Below are 27,848 nucleotides of genomic sequence, written 5' to 3'. Positions count from 1 at the left end.
TTTTTTCCTCTCAGGAAGAATGTGTGCATGTTCTATTTCAGGGAATATCAGGAACTGTGGTATTTCCTCTTCCGAACTTCCAATCTGTTTGTCATTCTAAATATATGTTCCTTTATGTTAATTGAAAGCTCGGGAAATGAGTTTTGGTCCAAACAATTGTTATAAACATCTCATAGGAATCTGTTGGCTTTATCTTGCCTGTGACTTTTGGGCTCCCATTCAACATCAGGAGTTCTGTGATCTTGCAGAATGAGCGTTTTTAATTATTTCATTTCCAATTCTAATTGGTCGATACCAGAACCCAATAAGTTGTTTCCATGTAAGATAAGTTTATCTTTCAACCCTCTCTCAGAAGCTCTGTGCAAACACTCGGTAAAGAATGGATCCTGTGACTCCTAAATCTTAAGCTAAGTCACTGTCATTGCAGCGAAGGCTCTTCATTCAGGCAAATAGCAGAAGCAGCACTTAAGCATCTGTTTTACATGGAACTGGTTGTGGTAAATCTGGAGACTTAGATGTTTGAGTTGAAGTACTTTTACTACTTCCTGTACATTTCCTTTGTGAACTGTAGACACGCAGGAATTCCCAATTCATTTTTCATTGTCTGTAATTCCAACAAGTACCCTTCTCACCAGTTGCTGCTGCTACTCCTGTGAGCTAAGGGTGTGTTGTATGTTTTATGTTGGAAGTTGAGAAAAACTTCTAGTGGGTGAATTTTTCCTGTACTTTTGCGCCGAGGTGAGAACCTCTTGGCTCTTACCCATTCTTCTCGTTTGTAGGGCAGGTACAGAGGAAGACTGGGAACGTCTGTGCCTTTAGAGGAGAATACACGTGTTGTTAAGTGGCAGTATCCTGAGAGACCACAAGGAGGCGCTACTACTTCCTGAAAGTGTTTGTGTGGCTCTTTCCTCGGCTGGGGGGGGGGGGGGGCGCTTGGGATACTGAGGCCCCTCGCTGTGCTGTCCTCTTAACTGCTGTCAGAAGCGGACGTGTCCTAGGAGACCCTGATCTGAGGACAGTTGAAATGGTGGTGGCAGGAACATCAGGTGGAAAATAACAAGTGGTAGCAGTAGTGCCTCCCTTTTCTAATATTAGAAATGCTAATGGAGCAGTGAGTTGTAGACATTCTATAGACAGAATTGTGTGCGTCTGTTGCGTTGGGGTCTGGGGGTAAGCTGGAGAGAAATAAGAAATCCCCACTAGAACGTCGGTGCTGCAGCCCCTGAGGGTGCCAGCCTTAAAGCTGGGGTGCCAGCCAATCCTATCCACCGCCATACCAGTGAGGTCCTGTTTCACGTTTCATGTCCTGGTATTTATAGTGCAGTACAAAAGTGAAGGAGGCAAGAACATTCTAGAAACCTCTTCTAAGAAACAGTTGAAGTTGGGAGCAAAAATCTTCATCTAACTGGAACCTTATCCTATGTTTATTCCTTGAACATACCTGAATCACCAAAGTTTTACTGTAGACGTAAAATTATTTTTCTTCAAAAGCCTGGGTCTGATTTCATGGAAGAACTATATGGAACTTAGAATGCAAAGTTCTTATGAGTAATCGGAATTTAAACATTCAAACAAAACCAAAGGACATCTAGAATTTGAAAGCCAGAAGAGACCTCAGATCATCTGGCCAACTTCTTAAGTTTACTGATAAAGAAACCAAGACCCAGCGGTGTTGTAATTTGCCCTAGTATCCAGTGGTTCCAGACTGGCGTCCTAACGGGTTTGCTGATTCTTCACTGCAGGGTTCTGGAACAGCAGCTCCTCAAAGGCAGAACTCTGGGCTTTACCACTGTGCCTTAGCATGGAGCATGCCCAGCGCCTAGCACGCATGCAGAGATTTGTGGAATAAATGAATATCTGAAAGGATTTCGAGAGCTTCAGATTGCACATTAGCTATAAGATAGTATTTATAAATTTTAAAGAATACAATTTCTTGAGTTTTTCATTAAAAAATAGAACATGTTGCTATTAAAGCCCAAACTAGTAAGCCTAGTATTAGCCAGAGAGGCAAGTGAAGAGAAGATACGGTCACTTACCAGCTTGGCATCTTTCTGAGCCTGGTGTCACTAGGTTTTCTAATAGTCATTCTTTTAAATTCAGTCTGCTGGGATCTGATGTCATTAAAATTTTATATTTTGTATTTGAAAACATGTACTTTAAAATCTAGCATTTGTTTTCTGAATTGTTTGCTGTTTTGCTAGATATGTTTTATTAGTAGTTTCACTGTTTTTAGAACTTAGGGCTATATAGGAATTTGATTGTTTAAAGACAAATCTAACCAACTGGAGGCTTTTGGAAATTGTCACTTTCAAATGCTACTGGTGGGTGTTTCGATTGTTACAACTTTCCAGGAGGGCAATTTTGTATTACTCATCGAAAGCCTCAAAAATGTGCCATGTCCCTTAGTCAGGCATTTCCACCATGAGGAATTTAAGGGAAAAAAAAATAAAGCATGTGTACAGAGACCAATCTATGGCAGGGGTTCTTGCCTACGCTGTGCATGTGGACGTCCTATTCCTGTTAGGAGCTCTCTCCCCCAGGGTGATTCTTAACTTGGTAGGAAGTGTGCTTAGTGGGGTGTTCCAAAATCAGGAGGGAGGTGCTCTCTGAAAGTTTGGGGAAAACTCATCTCTAGATTCTGCTGACCTCCTCAAAAAGTACATGCAGAAAACCCTGATTTTCAAAGATGATTTTTGTGGTTTTGTTTATCATGGTGTGTATAAATGAGAAACAACTTAAATGCTCAATAATAGGAAGATTGATTACACAGATTGTGGTATATACATGCAATGGAAAACCCTTTGTTCATTAACGATGAGGTAGGGGAGTATTTATTGATGTGGAAAGATACTCAGAATTTGTAAACTGAAAAAGCAGATTGCAAAACTGTGTGTGTAAGTTGATCTAAGTTTTTGTTTTTGTTTTTGGAGGGTGAATGTGTGTGAGAGAGGGAGTGTGTGTGTGTGTGTGTGTGTGTGTGTACAGTTTCCTGATAATGTAGGAAAATTATATACCAAATTTTAGGTGAGATTATCTTTGTTGAAATTACAGGTGACTATTATTCTTCTTATTTTCCTGATTTCCAACATGTAAAGCATATTACATAGTAAAAAGGATGAGATCAGATCCCATTTCCCATTTACTGGTTTTATGACCTTGGGCAGGTTCTGCGTCTGTTTCCTTATCTGTAAAAATGGGGATAGTAACATCAAGCTCACAGTGCCTGCATGTGGAGGTGGACAGGTGTTCCCTGCACCTCACCAATCTGATACAATGATTGAGGCCAATATTATGTTCCTATTAATACCGGATTTCAAGCAGAATAATTTTATTTTATAACTTACATCAAACTGTTGGGAAGAACACTTGGGGTCATTCTAACAAAATATTTCATTGCTGCTGGTCACTGGGAAATATTTTGTTGAGTCTTTACATACTTTAAAACAAATTCTTTCCGTTGACAAGAAATGATATTTTGAATCGAGACATTTTTTTTCTTTTATTGTTGTCTTCAGTAATCCTATATAAGTTCTTGGAGGTCAGGGTCTGATCTTTCAGAGTTGTTGGAATGCAGTGTGATTCATTCATTCAATAGCTATTCCTTTTTCTTTTTTTCCTGCCAGGCAGTGGGTCGGCATCAGATACGCAGCCGTGCCCAGGACAGACATGCCCCGCCCCGTGAATGACATAGGACGTGACATGGCCAGGGCCAGGAGGCACACACACTCACTGCATGGTGGTGGTACAGTTGACAGTCAATTAGGCCTCATTTCCTCTCCTTCAATTTTAGGAGAAACTTTGTTGTTGTGTTCCTTTTCAGTGAACACAAACACGCCTCCTGCTTATTCCACAAACTACGTAAGGAACAGACTAGGTTATTTCTCCTTGTCATTCACCAATGATTTAGTGATGGCTTATATTATACATGTGTGAGAATATCCTAGGCTAATAGGCTTAAAATTGCTACTATATATCTTCTGTGAAAGACTTGCCTTTTTGAGATTATCTTTTATAAAATTACTGAGATAGGTTCCTACTAATGAATGGATGAATGGAATTCATGGATATTCTATTTGAAAAATTCTAGCACATAATCTTAACTAAGGATGAGGGCGTAAAGCATTCAGTGTAAAATAATGTTGCCATCTGACAGTCTACAGAAGGACATTAATTTTGTAATTTGTTCCTTATGTAGGGACAATTTTATTTTTTGAATTGGCAACCGTTGTAAATATTTTGATACAAAGTAGACTCAGAAGTCACGAAAAATATCTTGGAACTTTCACGACAAATACTGACCTTGCATTTTATTTCCTTCATTCGGCCTAATAAAAGAAGATGGTTTCACAAATCATTTTTTCTTGTTTTTGTGTCGAATGCATGGTAGGTTAAGTCATGTCACAGGTTGGAGCCACCAGCGAAGTCAACATTTGATTATTTATCACACATTTTTTTCTGTCTGCCCCATTGCTTTCCATAACCCACTTTACTCCCCCTGCCCCCACTGGGCCCAGCAGTTCGCTTTCTTTTTTTGGTTGGGGAGGGGGGCAGTTTTCACAAAGAAACACTCTTTGTTCCTCCTAATAAGATGTACTGAATATGTAATGGCAAATAAAGAGCAACCAAGCTGTGTTGACATGCAGACATTAGACTGTTGGCTAGACAGAATTTAGCCAACTCGCCCTTTCTCAGATGCCAGCGTCAATGAAATTACAGATGACTCTGTTTTGGAACGTTCAGCTCACTTACAAATAGTCAAGCTGTGATTGCTGTACTCAGGCGTTTCATGGACTATTGCTGGAATCAAAAACTCATGCTTGCAGGCACAGTGGAAGTCTCTACTTGCTGAGTGGGTGTGATTTGCTTTTTGTCTTTATGCTTTCAGTAGAGACAATAGGAACCGTTTCACTTTCTTCTCAGTTCTACTACAAGATAGACAACAGTGATATTCTGGATGGCAACTGACATTTGTCTCAGTGTTGGGGACCAATGAGGACAGACTGGGAAGGTTGCATCTGGAAGGAGCAATGTGCATGCGTTGAGTGTGGAAGAGCGAATTGGTGTTTCTCAACTGGACAAGGAAGAGTGGCGTGAGCAGGCCATTCCAAGGAGAGGGTACAGTGTGTACAGTGACACAGGATGACAACCTGGCACGTTTGGTGGGACTCGAGCACAGGGGCAGTGTGGGGCAGTGGCAGAGATGGGATTGGGAAGTTAGGCGGCACGAAACAGCAGAGCTCATGCCATGCTAAGGTTGCCACCTTTTCTGGTCGGCCAGGGCAAGCCGTGGAAAATTTCAAGCACGCGAGACTGCCATTTCAGAAGGGTGACTCCAGGTTGTGCCATGGAGGGCTTGGGAGTCCAGCGGCCAGTGAGGAGCGCTGCAGTGGTGCAGGCCCGGGGGAGAGCCTGCAGCCAGGCTCCAACTAGGCCTGGCCCTGGAAGCTTGTCTGTATTTTCTTCATAATGTTGAGGCAGTGGCACATGCAGTGGTGATGACTACAAGCTCCTCGCATGCTCCATCTACCATGCCCGTTTTTAAAGCTTCTGATTAAACTCAGTGAGAAAGCATTAGTGTGTTTAAAGCTCTCAAATACGTTGATACCTTATCCTAAAGTTGCTAAACGGTCAAGGGGTCCCTAAGTGTGGGTGGTATTATAAAACTGGGAGCAGGTGAGTCCAGAGTGACAAGGTAGCCGCTGAAGCTGGAGCTGTTGATCAGACAGTGCCAAGTGTCAGTTATAAGATGCAGAAGTCCTGGGGATCTAACGTACAGCACGGTGACTGTAGTTAATCGTACTTAGTGTCTTGTGTACGTGCGATCTGCTGGGAGAGGAGATCGAAGCATTTTCACCACACACACAAAGGAAGGTAAGTGTGAGCGGACAGATGTGTTAATTAACTTGGTTGTGGTAATCATTTCATAATGTAGATGTATATCAAATCATCACATTGTAGTTTAAATATATACAATTGTATTTGTCAGTTATACCTCCCTAAAGCTGGGAGAAAAAAAATAGGAAGTAGGTTGCACTTACGGAGAGATGGGATAAGAATACTTAGAGTAAGGTTTATATTGGAGTGAGAATCAATCATAATTTGGGCAGTGATACAGACAATAATAATAGCTTATGTTTCATATTAATAATACCTTAATATTGGGTTATCTCCTTATGAATTTTTCAGACTAAAAATGAATCCTCCCATTTTAATACCACCGGAGGACAGGATTTTAGACATGTTTTGTGATAAAACGAGGAGACAAACACTTACTACCCCTCTTCTCATTATTTTGGCAGTTATATTACGTTCTTGGCCCATTTCATGAACCAGTCTTCTGTGTTTTTCCCACACGTTGCTGCCAAATCATATTTTGTCCAACCTGTATTTTTTCATTTTATGCATGTTGTTGCTGTCATCATCATTTGATTTCATACCCTGAAATTATCAATGCTAAATTGATAACTAGATTAGGTTGTTGCTTAATTTATCAGAATACTCATTATTACCTCCAGTATTGGCTCCTTTGCCCATTTTTTTTTCATCCACAGATTTGATGAATGTGCTCTTTTTTTTTTTTAATCTTCACCCAGTTCATTAATGAAAATGCCAAAAAACCCCAGAACTCTGTCACGTCTCTGCATAACCTTTGTCCAGGTAACCGCGTCCACGCATTAGCACCTTTTGAGTCAGGCTGATCACGTAGCTTTTTTTTACAACCTGTATTTCTTCATCTTGCTCATAAGTATCTTTCAAGCATCTGATAGATCTTGTTCAGACTGAGGTGGTGGCTGTTGTTTTTTTGTTTCCTGAACACCCACTGCCTGACCTTTCTCACGATGTGATAAATGGCTGTGCTTGGTAAAGCAGGCGATATTTCCCCCAAGAACAGCGTTCATTTGGGCAGGGGGTGGGTGTGATCACGGGCCACCGTCTTCATCTCCGAGTTCATAGAGGTAACAAACACGCTGTCACATCTAAACATAATACAACTATAAATTTCTGAATGACATTTAAAGTATAGGAAGTAGGCCCTGGATCATAATGGTGTGATTTTAGAAATATTAGGGGATTTGTCCGATATTTCTGTCACCTAGTCACTAGGTGACTAGGAATAGGGACTGGAACCCAGGACTTCGGACTCCCGTTCAGTGAGCTCTTGCCCCACATTTTTCAGTTTAGTATAATGGTCTAGAGATGAGATTTGTAGTCAGACCTGGATTCAAATCCCAACTAGCTGTGTGACCTCAAGCAAGTTTCAGAAACCTCTCTGTGCCTCGTTTTCCTTGTTATAAGAAAGGGGAGAATAACCATACTGACCTCATAGGGTTGTCACAGGGATTAAATTTGATATGCATTTAAAGAATTTAACACAGTGCCTGCTTGTAATAAACAATACATAAATAATGCATACTTTCAGAAATATATCTATGAATTCTATATCATCATGGTTGATTTAGCTAAAACCAGCATTTCAACTACACAAAACTATTACATATTAATATTTTTTCCTTCTTAGAATTTAAAATGGGCTTAAGGGTAGTTTTACCCCATGTAGTTAAAAAAAAAAAAACCTCCAGCAATTCAAGCTGATGTTGCCTTTTGATTCATAAAGTTTTCTATAGCAGACCAGTGGATTCTAAAGCATACTGTTCACCTTTCTCTTGAGAACGTAAAGAAACTGTTGGGTCCTCACCAGATCCATTGGGGTGGATTTGTTCGGTTCACTCAATAAATCCTGACTAGCACATGTAAAACCTTCTTACGTGCAAGGTCAGTCTCTGCTCTTAGAGATCATAATTAATGATTATGATAATTAATTATAAGAAAAGATGGTGGGAGGCAGGGAAAAAAAAATCTCTGTAATACCTGGGATGATGTGATGCGCCCCAAGTGCAAGTTAAACGAAGTGCAGTGGTAACGCTCAGAGAGTGCTGGTATCTGGAGGTGATGGTCTGCAAGAGACCCAAGCGGCAGAGAGGCCCCAAGGCTGGGGAGTCGAGGAGGAGGGCAGATGGTGGAGTCCTCGTTTGAGTCGAGTTTGTCCCCTCTGTAGTCTGAGCACTTAGTGGGACAGCCTCCTGACTGTTGGCCTGGAGCTTTCATGAATGATGAGGGTTAGAGAGAGAGGCGATTTGAAGCCAGGAGAGTCATTGTGGGAGATGGATTGTGGGAGGCTGTTGCCGGAGGCCATGAGATGAAATGAACTAAGTAGTGATTTAAATTACCTGTGCCTGAGATGAAGGCCTGAGTCAGAGCAGTGGCAATGAAAAATAGAGGGAGAGGTGAGTGGAAAGAGTCAAGGCATGTTTTGGAGGTAAAACTGGTAAGTAGGTGGAAGGGCTGGGGAAGGAGGGAGAGTCAGGAGAGGCTAGTTCATGAAGGGGGACAGGAGCATAAGAGAGCCAGTCTGGAAGGGAAAGTGAGTTCAGTTGTGTGCATGTGGGGCTTGGAAGGATCTAGGAAGCATCTAAGTGGGTGCGTAGTATCTCATGTTTTGTTATTCCTGTCCTGAAGGACCTCAGCTGAGTGGATCTGTATAGATAAACAAGAACTTGTCCAGCAGATGGTTAATCTGGAGCAGGGAAGGGGCCAACACTGGAAATACAGTTTGGGCAGTCATTGGTTATGAGAGGAGGGTAAAGCCGCGGGAATAGATGATGCTGTTCCCGAGGGATGTGCAGGGAAGAAGCAGTGGGCTCGGAAAGGGTTCCCACCGAGGACGCTGAGAAGGAATGGTTCCCTGCGGCATCGCGCGCGCGCGTGTGTGTGTGTGTGGGGGGGGAAGGGGTTATTTAATGAATAGTGTCGGGATAAGTGGTAACCATTTTGGGGGGGAGGGGATGGTTCCTCTTGGCATGAGAAAGAAGTTTTGATCAGAAACCATAAAGGACAAAATTGAGAAATCTGACTTAATGAAGAATTAAACAAAAACCTCATTGGAAAGTAAGAAAGCAAACCAGGAAATACATTTGCAATGTATATAACAGAGTTAATATTGCATCTTATGAGATTTCTTTCTTATCAAGGAGTGAGGAAAAGATTAATGCCTAATTAGAAAAATGGGCAGAAGAATAAGCAGTTTGTAAATAAAGTGTTGCAAATTATCAATAAACATATGAAAAACTATTTTGACTACACAACCAAGGAAATGCCATTTATGGCCAAACAGTTGAAAGAGATTAAAAAAAGAGAGAGCTAATCCTTGACCTTGGTGAGTGTGGAGACGCAGGTACTGGGAAGTGAAGCTGTTTCTGATTCTTTTTGAAGGTAAGCTTTTTATCGTGCTTACTTGCCTGTTAAAGGTCTCTTGGATATTTTTGAACAGGAAGGGATGTTCTTCAGGTGGTTTCTTTAATAATAGAGGGTTCCCCCTTGTGATTGAGGAAAGAAACAAGTGTATTTGTTTAATAGACATATGTTAACATTTTTTAAAGGCTGTTGCGTCCCTTACAGCCAGCTGAGGTGGGGCATGAGTATGTTATATGTGCCACTGTTCCGTGTGGTAGAGCTTCAGAGGACCCTGAGGATGAGAAGGACTGGAGCACGGAGAACATTGCCCACGGGCATCCATAGACGCAGTGGTTTGAGGGGAAGCCCCCAAAACCAGTGGGAGTGTGGGGCGCGTGGGGAGATGCACAGGTTAGCCCCGCTCTGGTTTGGAGTGGGGCGGGGCAAGGGGAGGCCACTTGAAGGGCTTTTTCTACCAGGCAGACGCGGAGCTTGATGCTGGAGCAGGGGGAGCCTCGGAAAGGCGGTGAACTGGAGTGACGGCTCAAATCTGTTCTGACGAGCTGAAGTTGGTAGTGAACAGGCTCTTGAATTAACGGAAGTCCTCACTGGAGAGCCGATCACCAAAACCCACACAGCGCGTTGTAAGGATCCTAAAAACAAGACGTGCAGATCACTGTGTATAAAAAATTCCCAGGAAATGCAGAAAAACTTAAAAATTGACAAGAATATTCTAGTTGAATCACAGACCAAGAAATAACTGGTTATTTTGGAGAAACAATATCTTGCATAATCCACAAAGGTATATTCTTAAAAACATAGCAAAACTTAAATTTCAGTTTTAAATTATTTTCCTGCGTGCAGAATGCAAATTAAAATATGGTAATGGAAACTGTAAGCAGTCGAGCTGTCCTCCGACTTAGATTGCCAAACTTCCTGGTTGGCAGTGCCTTTAGTGTTTCATTAATGTTTTTACCCAGGTGCCCCCAGGTCAAAAGAAATGCCTAACAGTTCTTTTTATGAAGTAGTTAGGTGCAAACAACCTAAGGAGTATTTATGACCTGACAGCTTAACAGCAGTTTGAAAAATAATGCATATCAACTTAAAGGAAAAATAACATTTTTATTTCATTCTGAAAAAGCCCCATGTGTGAACCTGTTGGGTACTGTATAACTTCTCAAACCTTGGAGATTGAGTGGACATGCCACACTCATTTCCATCCCTACATTGAGTTTCGGGTGGTACGTGTGTTTCATCACAGCAACGGGTGACTTTCTCCTTCCCATTCACAAAGACATGACGTCATTGAAAGGCATGTAGCGTGGCCTAGCATTGAACCTGAACTACCTTGAGCTAAAGGTCCTGACAGTGTTGAACAGATGTCAGTTTCTTTCCTTTGAAAATTTAAAACACACTGTAATACCCAGTTGGTTTGCTTCTGTGGCTTAGGGTACCTCTGTGCGTGGTGTGGGAACCGCAGCCCTGACTTACGTCCCCAGTGTTGGCAGTGCTGGGGTTAGTTAGCATGAAGCCTGAAAATCAAAGCGTGCTTCGTGGACATACATTCATTTGCCTTGCTGTGCATTCATCCCTCAGCCGGCTGCGAGTTTCGAGTGTCTGCTCCATGCCAGGCACGTGCTGGATACTGGAGCTAGCAGCGCACGCCTCCTAAGGAGCTCACGGCCTGTGGGAGGAATTACAAAACTGGGAAGTGATGCATTCGGGCACCGGCCAGCAAAGTTAACATAAGGGGCCAGGGAGTAAATATTTTAGGCTTTGTAGGCCATGCAGTCTCTGGAAGTTACTCAGCCCTAACTCCGTAGTGGGAAAGCAGCCACGGGCGATACATAAACAGTGGGTATGACTGTATTCTAGTAACACTATTTACAAACGCCGAGGTGGATCGAATTTGGCTCATGGGTCATAGTTTGTGCAACCCCTGTAACAGGGGTGTAATTAAAGTGTCCTGGGAGCAGAAGGAGGAGCAGCTACCCTTTGGGGGAATGCCAGAAGGTATTGCAGAGGTGATGCTGAGCTCTTCCACCTCCTACCAGAGCTTCCCAGGTGATTCAGGGCAGTGGCAGAGAGGAGTACAGAGGAAATTCCAGGCACAAGGAAAAACAGGTGCAAATAAACTCATGAAGGGCTCCAGAGCTTGGAGAGGTATTAATGTTAATGTGACCTGGAATGAGATTGGGGCCGGGGGGGTGGGGTGGGCACACAGTGCTGCTTCCCTGCGTTAAAACTCAGGTTTCATGGACCATTTTACTCATTTATTTGTTTTCTACCTCATTTTGGGGCGTGAATTACATCCTCTAGTAATAGCCTCTAGAGACTGGGCGAACTGTGTTTTGCACCTGCCTGGGTAGTTTACCTGTTTTGCCCCTCCAGGCATTCGCATGGGCGCTCGGCTCTGCTGCTGCCTCGAGAGACAGCTATCCTAATTTTGGAAATTAGCTCCTGAAATTCTATAAAAGTGTGTTCCCCTTTAAGAATAAAGCCTTGGTGGGGGAAAAAAGCAAGTTCTGATAATGTTGCTATCAGAAAGGAGCAGAGACAAGTTCCACCTGCCTTTTTTCCCCTAGAAGTACACGTACATTGGCAGGCTCTGTTCATGTCCTGGCCTCAGATAAGTCCATTTGAAAGTTTTGCTTGGTACAAAACCCAGATCTATTACAGGCATAATATTATATTGCCTAAATGACTTACTCAAAATTTTCTATGTAAATGTGACGACAAAAGCAAGTCTTCCTTATCATCCTGCCTGTTTTCAGTTAAGCAGGCCTTGGTGACCCTGCCTTTGGTTCTTCTGTTCCCGAGCACCCCACCCTGGTCTCGCCTACCTCCTGAGGGCTGGCCCTGACCTTGTGCTGCTGTGTCTGCTTGCTTGCTGCCTGCCAACAGGAGCGGACTGTTGCAGCTTAACTTTGGGAAGTTTCTCACAGGGACCCTGAAAGGCGCTGGGCTCTGTGCTGCAGGGCTGGCGGCTAAAGCAGGGAAGGATTAAGTGATTTGCCTTTAGTCACACCACCAAGTAAATGGAGCCAGGATGAGAGTCTGAGTCCACCTGGCCCAGAGCTCATCCTTGGCTGCCTCCGGCCCCCTCTTGCCACTTCGGGGACACACTTCTCTTTTCTGGAATAACTGTGACTTTGTAGTAAGGGTCTGTCTCATTTCAAGATAACGTTTAGCCAGTCCGTGAATATGGTTTGTGACCATTTTTGTCTGCTTTATTGAGTTATTCCTGCACACGTTATGTAATTCTATAACATTAGCAACTGGCATTTTAGACATTCCACGAATACATTTTCATTCTAATGAGTAAGCTTGATGATAATGGAATTGACTAGGAAGTTGTTCATCCAGAAAATAATTGAACACTTAAAATGTGTGCTTGTGCCTTGTGCATGTTTTGGTTATATTTATTTAAGCTATTTGGGATTCATTTCCTCGTTTTTTGACAGTACTCAGCAATAATCAAGAGATATTGCCATTTCCTTTCTCTAAGAAGAATGTTTTTAAATTCTCTTATTAGGCTTCGGTTATTTAGATGTTGGATTTCCTTTCCTTTATCAAGTCTGTTTCTCATATTTCCTCTCTCACGTTTTCTATTTTTGTCTTCTTTTTTCTGAGATTGCTCAATGCTTTTATCTGTCGTTTTAGAAATTTTAATATCAGGCAATGTATTTAACTTAGAAGAGCTATTTTTATTTCTGATTATTCCTTTTTCATTGCATTCTTTTCTTGTTTCTATGGCTGTGCCATGTTTGCTCTGAGAATACTATTTAGAGGTGGTTGTCATCTGTTGGTTTTTTGTTTGTTTTTGTTTTTAGTTTTCCTGTTTTCTACATTATCCCTATTTTCTCTGGGAGTAATTTTTATTTTCCTTATGGTCATCTAATTTATCCTGAATTTCTCTTTAATGTTGTAGGCTTTGTGATCTTTGGTTGTCTGTTCCAGTATAAGAATGAGACAACATTAGGCCTGACAAGGAGAACTTTGGAAGGACTTGTTGCCTGGCAGCCTTTGTTCAACAACAGGGGACAGGGACATCTTTACTCTGAAGACTCCCTCAATGTCAGATGTGGAAAGCTTTCCTGTTTGGCACCTCTGTCTTTGCTAGCTGCTCTGATTTCCTTACTGTTCTTTTACATTCTGTGTGGAGTGGGGAGTAGGAACATATCAACGTTGACTTTGAATCCTTTAGTTTCAGCCCCAATAAGTTACTGCCTTCTCCTTCATGTACCCCGAGAGAATTTAAATGGCACTGCCCTTCCTCCATCATTGTATTTCCACCAAATCTAGTAGCCATCCTTGCTTCTTATGAGGTCTCCCTATACCTCACACAATACACAGAATACACTTACAGCACGTCCTATGTGCTTGGCATTATTCCAAGTGCTTTACATGTATTTACTCATATAATCTTCACAACAAACTTATGAAGAAAATACAGTTATCCCTACTTTATAGATAAGAAACCGAGGCACACAGAGGTGAAGATCGCCCAGTAGATTGCAAAGCTGGGGTTCAGACGACCCCATCTGTGATTTTAACCCCATGCTGCCCTGCCTGACATGCACCGATCGGTAAGACCCCACCTCTGGAACAGCCTGATTCTGACCGCCTGGTGCCGTCTGCACTCTTAAAAGCCCAGTCCTTGGTGCTGACAGTTTTCTTTTGGACTGTGTTTTCCCTGCCTCTGCTCTCCTCCCCTAGAATCTGTCTTCCAAGTGGCAGCTGGAGAAGTCTTCCCAAAGTGTAAATCAGATCATGATCTTCCCTGATTAAAACACTACGGTGGTTTCTCATCTCAACCTCAGTAAACTCCGTGTCCTTCCGATGGCCAGGAGGCCCTCTGTGGCCTGCCCAGCCCACGCCTCTGACTTGTCGCCCTCCTCTCGTCCTGGGAAGCTGGTCCTGGTCTTAGGGTCTGTGTACTCGCTCCTCGTTCCTCTGATCGTCTCAGGCCGGTCTTCTCGTCAGTCAGATGTCAGCTCAGTAGAAGACTTCACTCACACATTCTCACACACGTTGACTTACTCTAGTTTTTCAAGTGTGGACCAGGATCTGAAATTTCTTGTTTGTATATGTGTCTCTGCGCGCCAGAGCCTAAGCCCCTCAAGGGCAGGGGCTTTGTCAAGTTTAGTGTTGTGCCTTCCGTGCCTCTCAGCGTTTGCTGGCAAGTACCCAGGAGCTCTCGGCTGAGCAGCACCTGCTGCTGTCACAGCCCCTCCCTGCCACCCACCAGACCCAGGCGCTGCTCCTTTACAGGCGTTCAGTTTTCAACAGCTCTGTCTTGCAATCTCCTCTAGCAACGTCCCTTTCCCGTTACATTTGTTGTGATGTAAAACTTTAGTCATTTGTGGGTTATTATCAATATTTTTGTCACATCTGCAAACACCCTGTATTATAATTTACTCCAGTTTTTGCTCTCTTTAAGCTATTCAAATTTGTATGAAATAGAAACTTTATGTCACAGTGTAAATGGAAAAGAAAACCGATATTGTCATAAATCAGTGACTGTAAAAGTTAATATATACTAATTAAAATTTAAAATGTCATTCCACATATCACTTAAAATTGTCAAAACTTCAATTTTATGCACCGTTTTTCTTTACCTTAGTAACATTAGAGTGGGGAGTTGATAAACATGTATTCAGTTATAATCTTGAACTTGAATCTTATCACTTGAAAATTGACCCTATAATAGATCCCTGAAGCAACAGCTGTGTCTGATTTTAAATGTCTCCTTAAGCCAAGTCAGCTTGAGTCCAGAATCCCCAAAGTTCCTAATGTGCAGTATGTTTCAGTAGTTGTCAGTATCCATTTTCAGCGTTCGTGTGCACAGCATAAGGCCCGTGTTGGCAGCAATTTGAATGCCATTTGAACTTCTCATCTAGGACTGAAGACATTGCACGGATGGTGGACATTTCCTTATGTTTGAGACAACCATCCTGCATGGTGGACAGTAAAAGAATGAGGATAACTTCAAATTTCCGGTGGCTCTTACCAGCATTTTTTCTTCTACACTTAATGAATCAAGTAAATAGCCAGAAAAAGGGTAAGTGCATCAGAGTCATAGAGAATGAACTGATTACATTGCCATCTTGTGCCTTTATTGAAACCTTTAGGTTTTCAGTGGTTAAAATCCATTTCTTTGTCTTCTTTTTTCTGTGTTCTTTTGGATTCTTTTAAAAGGGCCCTTAAAATGTCATGTACAATGAAATCAAATATCTTTCTTTAATAATGTTTATTTTCATCTTATTTAAATACTTTAAGAATGTTTGTGTAGATGTTAACCTAGTGTATTTCTAGAAAGACCATTATCATCCTTCTGCCCCTGGGTTTAGTTGTTATATTATTTCCGTAATTAAACTGATCTTCTCTTTTCCCCGAGATCACCATGGAATAAGTTGATTACGATTACTGATGGTTTCTAATGTGAACGCTTGTAATGTTTTTGTTTTCTATCTTATATAAATAGCTTTATAATAATTTATTGCTATCATGAATATCATGCCAACTATACATAAAAGTTAAAGAAAAAGCTTTTTCATAGATACTTATATAGAGGATCTAAGATAGAATACCTTTTATACACTATAATTACTTTTTTCCCTTCCCTTCCTCTCTTCCTCCTTTGCTTTTTTCCTTTTGTCCTTCTTTCCCTCCTTCTATACCCTCCATTTTTCTTTCTTTTCATTTCCCTTTTAGACTGACATTTTTGTCATTGTATCGTGCTTATGTATTCCATGACGTAATGTTATTTTATAGATATTGGTACTATTAGGATTGTAATCTTCTGAATTATTTGTTACTTTTCAGTTGTTTACACTCACATGAAATATACATTTTTGAGTCCTGTGTGAGTTCATTACTGTATAAATTTAATATGCTTCATAAAAATCTAAAGGTTGTTAATGGGATTTCTATGTAGGTGGCATTCTGGTAGCGAGCAGTAAAGCAGTAGTGACTGGGAGTGTTTAGAAGCTGTGTTTGTGGGCATGGGAAAGACATCATTTTTACCTAGAGCTACTTTTTTTTTTTTTTTTTTTTTTTTTTTTTTTTGGCAAATGGGGCTATGGAGATTAAAATTATCCCAGGCCCTCTCGTGGTCTCATCGCTGAATCTACACAGGCATTCCCTCTACTTAGCTTAGTTGCCTGGAAGTGGAATTTTTGATAGAAGCCTAACCCCTAAGTGGTTTAGTGGTTGGCCCACTTTCATCAGGTTACTCTCGAGCTTTTTTAAGCTAGAGCTACAGAAAGAAATATAAAACCAGTCACTTCCTATGACAGCAGGTTCAGCTCAGCACAGAGAACATGGACCCTTTGCAGAGACATATGCTTGTGCTTACTATTGAAAACTGTTTAACTTACTGACATTTTACAATGTAGTTAAATTATTAAGCATGGTGTGTGTGTGTGTGTGTGTGTGTGTGTGTGTGTGTGTGTGGTTTCTCCTTCTCCAGGGGCTCCTCCTGACTTGAAGTGTATAACTAACAATTTACAAGTGTGGGACTGTTCTTGGAAAGCACCCTCCGGAGCGGGCCGTGGTTCTGTTTATGAAGTTTGCATTGAAAACAGGTAATAGAAACACATTGATTACTTTACAGGTACAACCCCAAAATGTTAGAGCATTAAGATTTTGTTGTGTAAATTTTTAAATGAAATTTCAAGTCTTAACTCACTATTTCCTAAAAATTGTGAATCTTACATTAATCAAGATGTAAACAAACCTTTCTCCTGGCCAGACCTGTGTTTCTCTTACGAGTAGGGAGCACACTTCTCCTGTGCTGTGGGTTCTGATCTGCTGGGGAAGGTTCACTGGTTTATCCCAAACCATCGTCTACCTGTATCAGTTAGGTTGTTGATGTTTTAATTGTGCCTAACGGGATGTCAGTAATAGTGGCTTAACAGGTAGGCATTTACTCTCACGGAAAAGGTCTGGAGTCGGCAGTCCAAGGCTGACGTGGTGTGTATGGCTGGGAGAGACGCAGGTTCCTCTGTATCATGCTACTCTGCCATCTTTAGCATGTGATCTCATGGTTCAAGACGGTGCTTGAGGAGAGGCTATCATGTCTACATTCCAGAAAGCAGGAAGGAAAAGAAGGGTTTTTTTCTTTAAGGAGACTTCTAAGAAGTCCCACACATGTAAGAAGTCTGCTTACATCTCACTGGCAGAACTTAGGTGGGTAAACCTAGCTGCACAGAGGCCGGGTCATGCCCTCTAGCTGAATGGCAGTGTGCCCAGGTAAACCGTGGGCTAATGCTCTTAAGGAAAGGGGAGAAGTGGATGTGAGGAGGCAGGTGGCAGGTTCTGGCACACCACCTGACCCTCTCAGGTCATGTTGGAGTGGGCTAGAAGCTCCGGAGCCTGGACTTGAGGCCCTTGGGCTGCCTGCAAGCTAGAGTGATTCCTCTTGCTTTCCCCTGATCCCAGCAGGGCACTGGATTATTTCGGGGTAATTTGTCAGCCTGGATGAGTTCAGGTGTGTTGCAGAAACAACTCTCACATCTTATTTTCTGCTATGAAAATAAAGGATGATTTCCTGCTTGTGTTTTGTGTGTTCTTGCGTCAGCTGACATCTCTGGCCCCTGTCTCTTCCTTAGGGCCTCGGACCGAGGGGCCCCCACCCTCCAGCGCTCAGGCGGTGTGGCCAGGGAAGGAGGGAGGGGAAGGAGGGAGCACAGCCTGTGCTGGCTTTAGAGCTTCCTTCCTGAAGTGATAGGTGTGGCTTTCACTCCAGTTTCTCTGCAAATAAAGTCACATCGCCATGCTTTGCTTCAGAGGAGAAGGGAAGTGCAATCTTACTGTGAGTCCAGAAGGGAAGAACCTGAAAAATTCAATACATAGTACTAAGGAACCACAGGCCGCACAGAGGGGCAGTTAGTTCCGGCTCCCGACGAATGCACAGTGAACAAATTCTAAGAAGCTTCTGTCGAGAGCTGACAGAACTGTATGTGAAGGGCCAGGGGGCTTTGGCTGAGGAGTCCGGCAGCCCAGAGAGTTCTCGGAGGAAGTGTGCTTGTGGAGCAGGAATGCTCAGTGTTCTCAGCAGAAAAGGACAGAGGGACATTCCAGACTGAAAGAATGTTGGGTACAATGGCATGAACATATGAGATGGCACAATTTAGAGAATTCAGGTGGCTTTGTGTTACTGGCACCAAAAGAAACCTCGCTCCTATGAATTGACTTTCAAGCCCTCAGTCCTAAGTGGTAAACAGTGTGAAGAGGCCTGGACTGGCTGCTGGGGCGGGGGCAGGGAGAGGGAGCCACCAAAAGTCCCTGTGCGGGAATTAAAATGTTTTGAGAACTTAGAAATGTATATGAATAACAGTAAAAAGAATGGAAGTGTGTTCTATAAAGATACAAAGAGCCATAGAACCACAGAGGGAAAAAACACTTTTGTCTGAGAAATAACGGATGGGGAACTAGACACATTTTAAAAGCAGAACAGACGAGAAAGTTTTGTTCAGTGAACCATGAGCCAAGACAGAGCAGACAAATTGAAGGCATGATTTTAGAGGTGACAAGTAGCCAGTTTGCTTTCTGTGATCAGTGTCGTTGAGCACCACCTTAGTGTACATGTGATCTGGAAGTACAGGGTGTTCAGGGCGGTCGGGGGTAAGGCTGCAAAGGGAAGTGGGGTGACAGTTTGAAGAGCATGCTAAAATCCGAAGTTTCTTGAAAAAAATCACCTAGTCAGCTTTCAGTTTACTCAACCTTCTAGTACAATCTGGTTATTTTTCCTACACCCACATCGATGTACTTACCGTTAACCTCTCTTTTTTTCGTTCTTAAAATGCAGTGTAACCTGTCATGTGTTTGTATACAAAAGAGTATAAAGTATTTTCCAGTGCATTTTGTGTTAATCAACTTTTAATGAAAATTGTTAATTTTATATGCTGATTAAAATTTGATTTCTTATATTGCAGGTCCCATTCTTGCTATCAATTGGGGAAAACAAATACTAAAATCCCAACGCTTTTACCTGGTGATCATGAAATAACGATAAACCCTCTACATGATTTTGGAAGTTCTATAAGTAAATTCATACTAAATGAGAAAAATGTTTGTAAGTATTTGAAAATAGCTCAGAACAGTGCTTTTGTTAGTGTTGTGTTTTGTAATTGGCAGAAATTGACTATTCTTTTGCATTGCAGTTGTTATACTAATACATTCATTTACCCAGCAACCATAGTGTGGGTTGTGGAGCATAGCCACCATCAAGAAGGAAACACACTTGTCCTCTAGGCAATCGAAATAGATGTCACAACATTCAAGATCCTTCTCCAAGTTGAATACCTTTTTTAATCGCTTACCTCGTTTCCTGCACACCTTTAGAATTTCTCAGATGCCCCTTGCTCTAGGAAGTAGTCTTTGACCAACCCCTCCCAGAGGAGACCCCCTTCCTGTCTTACGTTTCCCCTGAGGCAGTCTGTATTTCTCCTTTGTGACATTTCTCACAATTCCATTAGTAATTTATTATGTCATTAGGTGCCTGCTGTGTGTCGCCTTCCCAAGAAAACAAGTCCCATGAGGGCAGGACTTTGATTCTACACCTAGCACCTAGCCCAGTGCCTCGCACACAGCAGGCATCTTTTATAAATGTACTGATTGAATGCCCTAGTACATACGCTGTAAGCTGAGTGGAAGCATGAAACAACCCCAGGCTGACAGAGATGGAGATTTTGCTCTGCAGTGAGACTCTCTTAATGGTGGGGTAAGCAGGTTTGTTGGCTCCTGACAACTGTTATGTAATGGCATCATAATGATATTATAGTAAGTCTTATGAGGATGGCTTACTTTGAAGCCAGGGACAGAAAATAGAATTAACGTGGTGATCTGTCCAATTTTACGGGCAGGATGCACGTTTGCAGTGGTCTGTGTCTGAGACAGCATAGATTTTGAAAGAATAATAACAAAGCATGCTCTCCAGAAACTTAGAATCTGTCCTATCTTCTGGCCAAAGTGTTGTCTGCGTAATGCTACTTAGGGTCATCTTTCAAGATAAAGAGAGAAGAGTATGTTTGTTGTTTTCTTTCTAAGGTTGTATGTGAGGTCCATGTGAGATTGTTTTATCCAGACCAGCCATGATCTCAGTACCCACAGAGAATACTGTGAACCATGAAATACATTTTCTATACATATACATATAAGCGGTAAGGTTCATATTACTTTATAACCTGCTTCACAGAAGACATAGATTTTCCAGTTGTTATCTAAATAAATCTGTATTATTTTTACCGGCTGCATAGTATTCCATTGAATGGAGGTACCATAATGACTTTAAGTGATTATTAACATCGAGGTTTTTCTTTCCAATTTTTCAATAGTATAACTAATGCTTTAATGAACATCTTTTGCACATACATGTTTCTGAATTTGTGTGATAATTTCCTTGGGCTAACTTTCTAGAACTGGGAATGCTGCATTAAAGACATTCCTCATTTTATGACTTTTGATATCCATTGCCAATTGTTCTCCAAAAATTTTGAATCTCTTTGCATTCCTACAAACATCGTATTAGAGGGTGACTGTTCTTCCACATCTTTCCAGAACTGGGTATTGTCATCTCAGTTTTCCCATTTCAATCTGATGGCCCCAAAATTATTATGCTGCTGTTTTTGCATTTCTATGATTACTTTTTAAAAGAAAATTATCAGTCATTTTTATTCTTTTCTGAGCTATTTGTACCCTTTGTAAATGTTTTCATATTGAAATTTATCTTTTTCCTCATCAGTTCACAAGAGCTCTCTCTGTATTATGGTTATTAATTCTGTCATAATTGCTGCAAATATTTTTCCAAATTTAAACTTTGTGGTATTTTTTTATACCACAGATTTTCACTTTATATAAATAGAATCTCTTGCTATTTTTCTTTATGAGTTTATGGTTTTGTTTTCATGCTTGATTTAAATCTTTCATTCATATGGAATTATTTTGTAGTAAGGTATGAGGAATTTAACTTAATTTTATTCACATTTTAAAAAAAGTTCCCTAGGAGTCTGTCAGAGAGCCTGTTTGTTTTGTCTGATTTTTCAGTAAGTATTCAGAAGGTTCTGTCTGGAAAGCTACTTTAAGATGATAGTGTTAGAAAAAATTAGAAAGGCAAATCAAGACAGACCCTTGGTGACTTATTTGATTAACATTAATAGTTAATTGTTTTTGCATATCATATGATTTGTTGATAGCATTTTTAATAATGGCCTGATTGTGATTTGAATATTAGATTAACAATCCCAATACTAAGATATTCCTACGACTGCTAAGATAACACTGATAAGAAAATTGAAAAGCAAATTAGATGAATATAGAGAGGTGGATGTATCAGCAAATCTTTGAGCACCTACTATGCAAGAGAAGCTATGAAATGATAAGTAGCTGTGCATTAGAGAATCTGGGGTTTTCTATTTTTGGCAATTTGCTACTAAATAAAATATGAGAAATTAAGTTTTCTCTAGCATCTTAAAATGCTTTCAAAAGTGTACATATAAAGCAAACAAGATACACACACACGCACACGTAATACGCTTCTAATTGACAAGGGCAGACATAAAAATAAGTCTTTCTAAGAATTTTAATGTCTAAGTTTCTAAAACTAACCTGAAAATTTGGATCTGTCTGAGGCAGAATAAATTCTGTCAATCCTGTAAATGAGCTGGGACAGCTCCCATCTTCTGATGCTCTAAGGCAAAACAACATGGCGGTAATGGGTAAAGATGCACTAGCTTTAAAAAATAAACAAGACTGATGAAATTTCTTTCCTAGCTGGAAAGTTCCTAGTTTCTAGAAGGCAAGTTAAAATGGTCTTCAAGTGTCTGTATTTTAGCTGGAGAGAAATGCAGATGATAGTTCATGGGAATTTAGGACGACTTCCCATGTATACTGTAAAGAAAGAAGTAAAAGAGGTGTGTGTGTGTGTTTAATCCTTTCATTTGTAATTACTGTCTTTAGTTTGAAATATTGGTTATGACTTGTGTTTTGAAGAGCAGCCTGCTGCAGTTTAGATAAAATGTAAATTATATGGGCTTTTCAGGGAGGAAAACATTTTAATAGACAAGTGTTGCTTTAGTAAAATACTCCCATGTTTCATCATTTTTAACTTACTGTATCTTGATATCTTGAAACATTTGAGAGAACCACGTTCTTGGAAGCCTCTGCTCTGTGTGTTCACACTGGCACCTTGAACTTTCCCTCTCCTGGCACTAAATCAACTTCTTTCTCCTTGTTTGCTCCTTTTTTAAAAGCAGCGTCCCACTTAATACCGTGAAGCATCCTCTACGGTCCTTATGTAGCTGTGTAGCTGTTGACTTTGCTGTGTAGTTTAGACTTTAAATGTACTATTTCCTGTACAGCCCTCAACATTCTACATAAATCCAGTGTAGAACCCTGTGATCAGCAGATTTTAGTTAAATTTATCAAGTACTTACTTTTAAGTTCCAGGACTAATTTATGTTGGTCTGCTCTGCCATTTTTGTTATTTAGCACAGTCAGCTGCCCTACTCCTGTAAACTCCTGCAGTGTGTGCTTGCCATGACTTTATTTAGTTGACCCTTGAGCTTCGTGGAGAAGCACTAGGATAGATAGATATGAGCCCTGAGAGTGTGCTTCTCTAGATTTCTTTGAACTCATCTTCTTCATCTTACTGTCATTTAAAGAGGGAACATACAAAAGAGAGAGTCCCAAATTTCTCTGGCCTTCATACAGAAAGCCTACGTTTTATAGAATGGAACAGGCTCATATCTTGTGTGTTTTCCAATGATCTAAAAAATTTTCAGTGCTGCGGCCGGATGGCTCAGTTGGTTAGAGCACAAGTTCTGAACAACAGAGTTGCTGGTTCGATTCCCACATGGTCCAGTGAGCTGTGCCCTCCACAACTAGATTGAAGACAGTGAGCTGCCGCTGAGCTGTCAGAGGGGCGGCCGGATGGCTCAGTTGGTTAGAGCACAAGTTCTGAACAACAGAGTTGCTGGTTCGATTCCCACATGGTCCAGTGAGCTGTGCCCTCCACAACTAGATTGAAGACAGTGAGCTGCCGCTGAGCTGTCAGAGGGGCGGCCGGATGGCTCAGTTGGTTAGAGTGTGAGCTCTCAACAAGGTTGCTGGCTCAATTCCCGCAGTGGGATGGTGGGCTGAGCCCCCTGCAGCTAAAGATTTAAAATGGAGACTAGACTTGGAGCTGAGCTGCACCCTCCACAACTAGATTGAAGGACAACGACCCAGAGCTGATGGGGCCTGAAGAAATACACTGCCCCCCAAATTCTCCAATAAAATTAAAAAAAAAAAAATTAAGTAACTTAACTCATCCCTTCTAAGTAGAGAGACTTGAAGATTTTGAAGGATGGCCTACTTTTTTCTGTAACTTTTTTTTTTAGTTTACCAGTTTCTCCTTGTGACAGGCCCATATCCTTAAGCAGGATTTTTCTCTTTACCTTTTGTAATGCAGCTTCAGAGCCCACTGCCCTCCCAAGCTTCCTTCTCAAATATTGATTATCCCCTCACCAGTGTCAGTGGTCATTTCTGTCTTCCTCTATGAATTCTATTTTATTTGGTCTAAATGACAACCCATTTCTTTTGGTCTCAGTCATCCTGGATTTTCTATGGCTTCCTTCTGCTTCCATGTCATTCCTTCTCACCATACTTGCTCTGGTTCCTTGAAGGTATAAATGTCTATCCATTGACCCCAAACAAGCTTTGGCTATTTTCTGTCTGTGCGTTCACATTCGTATCTTCAGCTACACTCAGTGAGTTCCTCTTGAATCTGTGTCCACGGCTCTCACTTAGCTGTCTGCAGACCCCTCCATTGATCACCTCTTCTTCCCCTGACACTTAGTTATCCACAGCCAGTCTCCCGCATCTCTTCACAATCGTTCCTCATTCCTTTTGCCTTTTTTGCTGCCTTCTGGGCTAGAAATTTGAGGAGATCTTAAATGTTTGCCTTTCTCATTGTACTAATCCTTCATTTCTTTGATCCAGTCATTTCTTTGAAATGCCCATCAGATTTTGTCCTTTCTTATCCATATGTGGTGTCATGATCCAAGCCTTATTGCTCTAGCCAGTCCTTCTCCAGGGGTCTCCTACTTGATCACCTTACCTCTTTCTCAGTCACCTGTGTACCACTGCTAACATAGCCTTTCTGGACTTCTAGGTCCTGCTAAGTACTTCTTAGATCTGCACAGTAACCCATTGATTTCCTCCCCTAGTGCCTTGGTCATTACTATGGTCTTGCTGCTATTTACTGATAACCTTTACCAGGAACAGCCCATAGCATCCTCACGTAGGGAATTCCCACAGCTCTGACAGTGGGAGACGAGTTGGAAGGCTCAGAGAAAACAGATAGAAAGCTTTACCAAAGCAAGCTTTCAATATTCTGTCGTTTGCTTAGGCCCAACCTACAGCCATACAAAAGGCCTTTTTTACTTCTCTCTGAGGTTGCCTACTTGTAGGTCCCAGAGCAGATGACACCAGAGTGTGGTGGGAACCCAGTTTCCATTTGTATTAGAAGAGATATTACAGATTTGAAACAACCAGCTGATAAATAATTTTCTCAAATGTGGCTGATGAATCATTGGAGCTGCTTATACAAATAATTATATTTGTTCTCTTTCTTCATTAATAGGTTCAAGAGTTTGCTTTTAATTCGTGACTTTTTCGAACAGGAAGGGAGTTTAAAATTAGTTGATTAATTGAATTACAATATGTACAATCATTACTTAACTGAGTTTTCTCTTTGGTTTCCTTTTTTTAAGCCTTCATCCCAGACACTCCAGAGATCTTGAATTTGTCTGCTGATTTCCCAACTTCTACATTACACCTAACGTGGAATGATAAGGGTTCTGTTTTTCTACACCAGTCAAATGTCATTTGGGAAATTAAAATTCTACGTAAAGAGAATGTGGAAGTCATAAAATTAGTAAGTCTGAATAAAACAGATTTTTTTTCCCTATGACTTTAAAGAAACTCAGTACTCTGTAAAAAGATTTTAAAGGTGATGTCAGTGATCCTTTGGATTGTTAAGTAGATCAGATATCCTTTCAGGGTTTATTAAAAACTATACACTTTGACTCAAAAATCACTTAATGATTAAAATAATGTATAACCATTATAAGAACTTTTGGAAATGAAGGGAGAAATAATCCATGATTCTACCGTTTGAACACAGTAAACGTTATCTTTGTGTATTCCTGTCTAGCCGGTTTTATATGCATGTTTTTACATAAATGAAATAAAAGTGTACATGTAATTTAGTCTATTATTTTTTGTCTAATGTTCCAAGTATAAAAATAAATGTTTTGAAACTTTTAATCATAGTAATTGTTGAGAAATTTTGTATAAATCTGTAAGTTCGGATTTATTTTAATCTGCAATAACATTCTTATATTTAGTAGTTCATACTTTTTTCTCTTATTTTTTAAAATCCTGTTTGTGAATGTTTTCTTATGATCTGCCTTTAGTTTGTTCTTAATCTAAAGGATAATGAGAAATAATAATGAAAAGTTTTGACAGCTGGTACATGGTAATTCCCCCTTTTATCCTTTTTCTCTTTTCTTCCGTAATGGATTTGAAATATGTTTCGTTATAAATTTAAGAATTAAAAAGACCATCTCATGATTGTACAATTTATTTGCCTAATTACATAGATAAGGTAGTAAAGATAACAAATGGGATTATTCTGTATGTCTTAGTTACTGTCTTATTTTTCCTTTTAGACAAGGAAGTATTTTATTTCTAAAATAGTAACAGTCATATTTGCTGTTCACACGGATCTTAATGCTTCTGGCATTCCTGACACTGTCGTAAAAGCTCCCTATATGTTACATCTTTGCATCCTCACAACAGGCCGCTGAGGGAGGCACTACTAGCATCATCCCCATTTTACAAATGAAGATACAGTGCCCCAGGAAGACATTAAGTGGGGAAGCCAGGACTCAGACCTAGGCAGTTTGGTTCCACAGTCTGCTCCTAACCACTACAGTTTATTCTACATAATAAGTGTATACACACACACACACACACACACACATACATACATATATATGTATGTGTATATATATACACGTATACATACATATATATGTATGTATGTGTGTATATATGTGTGTTTGTGTGTGTATGTATATATATATATATATATATGTATATTTATATATATATATTCATCTCAGAAGCCTTCTTTTTTAACCTATCCAAATTGAACCTACATTCAAGACGAAGGTCAAATTCTACCCCTTATTTTAAAGCCCATCCTAATTATCTCAGTCTAAAATGCTCTTTCTTTTCTTGACTTTAAATGGCAATTCTTGCCTGTCAGTCTCACTTGCAGCTAAATTATATGGAGCTCTATACCATTGTCTTAAAATTGTTCCTTATTCAAAATTGTGTTGAGTAGCTTTTTATTATGGCTTAACATACTGTATTCTGAGTTACTACTTACTGGCTTAGAGAGACTTCTCATTTGTAAAGTGCTAATGTTTGCTCTAGTTAATGACATGATATTTAAAAAGCTGCTGAACAACTATTAGTTGTTATTACTTCCTTTGTGGGCTAGATTTTTAAAAACTGAGGATGCTAGAATAGGAGGGATGCTCTGAATCGTGAGTGAAAGCGAACATGAATATACGGAAATATTGTTCTAAGGTTATATGACTCATTGCCACAAGATGCATAACAAGACAAATAAAGGAAAGGTAGTAATTTCCTACTTTTGGGAATATGATCTTTGAAAAAAAATGTTTGTGTGGGGCGATATAGCAAGAGGTAATAAAAATAGAAATAGAACAGATTAATTTTAAAAAGTGAAATATCCAAGGATAAATGATCCAGGTCCATAAAAATGTGATATTTTCATTTATAATTTTATGTTTTTAATGTCAGTATTTAAGTTAGAATTGCTTATAGTCAGTCATTTTGTGAAAGGTTATAATGCTGTTATTTTATGATAGTTGAAAGATCAAGAATCCTATATAATAGTGTTTCATTTATAAGTTTCATTTATAGTTTGTCATTTATGACTTGACAATTTCTGCTCATGGCCTCACATACAGCTGTGGAAGCTGTGCATTGCACAGACGAGGATGTGAACGCACCTGGGAGTTACGCAGTACCCTTTCCCCTCCCATTTTTCTCTCCTTGTAAACAGCCAATTTTAATTCAATTTTAGCTGATTTTCTTATCTCTGTTTTTCCAAATTGCTTGCTAATACTGCCTTTTCTTTTTCTGTTTTTTTCTTTTCTTTTTTTCAATTTTGAGCAATGTTTTGCACAATGAACAATGAAAATTTAGTTCCCTCTCATCTCCCAACCCAGGCAAACACACTCACGTGCTTGTGTGTTTGCTTTTGTGCTCTCTTTTTCTTACATTTTCTGTCTTTTCCCAATATCATTCTGTTACAATTTTTGGTAGACCAATATTCATTGTTTGTATTGTAGTTATAGAAACACTATTCACAACTGAACCAAGTAGTATGTACTATTCTACTATTCTTTTCCTTTTTTAGAGGGATGGGTACAATTTCTCATATTGTATTTTTAGTTTTATTTGTCTGCTTCATTGATTCAATCCTTAATTCTATCCAGGTTGTGTAAATCTCCTGTTGAAATTTTCAACCA

The 27,848-nt window shown here is 40.4% G+C and overlaps 1 protein-coding gene across 1 annotated transcript in view; it reads left to right on the top strand.

Annotated features, from left to right (window-relative positions):
• The window catches only part of LIFR (LIF receptor subunit alpha), a 65,431-nt gene that overhangs the window by 4,175 nt on the left and 33,408 nt on the right, over positions 1-27,848 (top strand). The window contains exons 2-5 of the mRNA XM_033110142.1: positions 15,135-15,295; positions 16,706-16,820; positions 19,173-19,312; positions 24,990-25,153. Of these exons, the coding sequence (XP_032966033.1) occupies positions 15,154-15,295; positions 16,706-16,820; positions 19,173-19,312; positions 24,990-25,153 (561 nt within the window). The 5' untranslated portion in view covers positions 15,135-15,153. The remainder of the gene's footprint in view (positions 1-15,134; positions 15,296-16,705; positions 16,821-19,172; positions 19,313-24,989; positions 25,154-27,848) is intronic.

This window comes from Rhinolophus ferrumequinum, chromosome 7 (genome assembly GCF_004115265.2).
Source record: "Rhinolophus ferrumequinum isolate MPI-CBG mRhiFer1 chromosome 7, mRhiFer1_v1.p, whole genome shotgun sequence".
In the NCBI taxonomy this organism is placed as follows: domain Eukaryota; kingdom Metazoa; phylum Chordata; class Mammalia; order Chiroptera; family Rhinolophidae; genus Rhinolophus; species Rhinolophus ferrumequinum.
The sequence above is the reverse complement of the archived record's forward strand: the minus strand, read 5'-3'. Positions and strand labels throughout refer to the sequence as shown.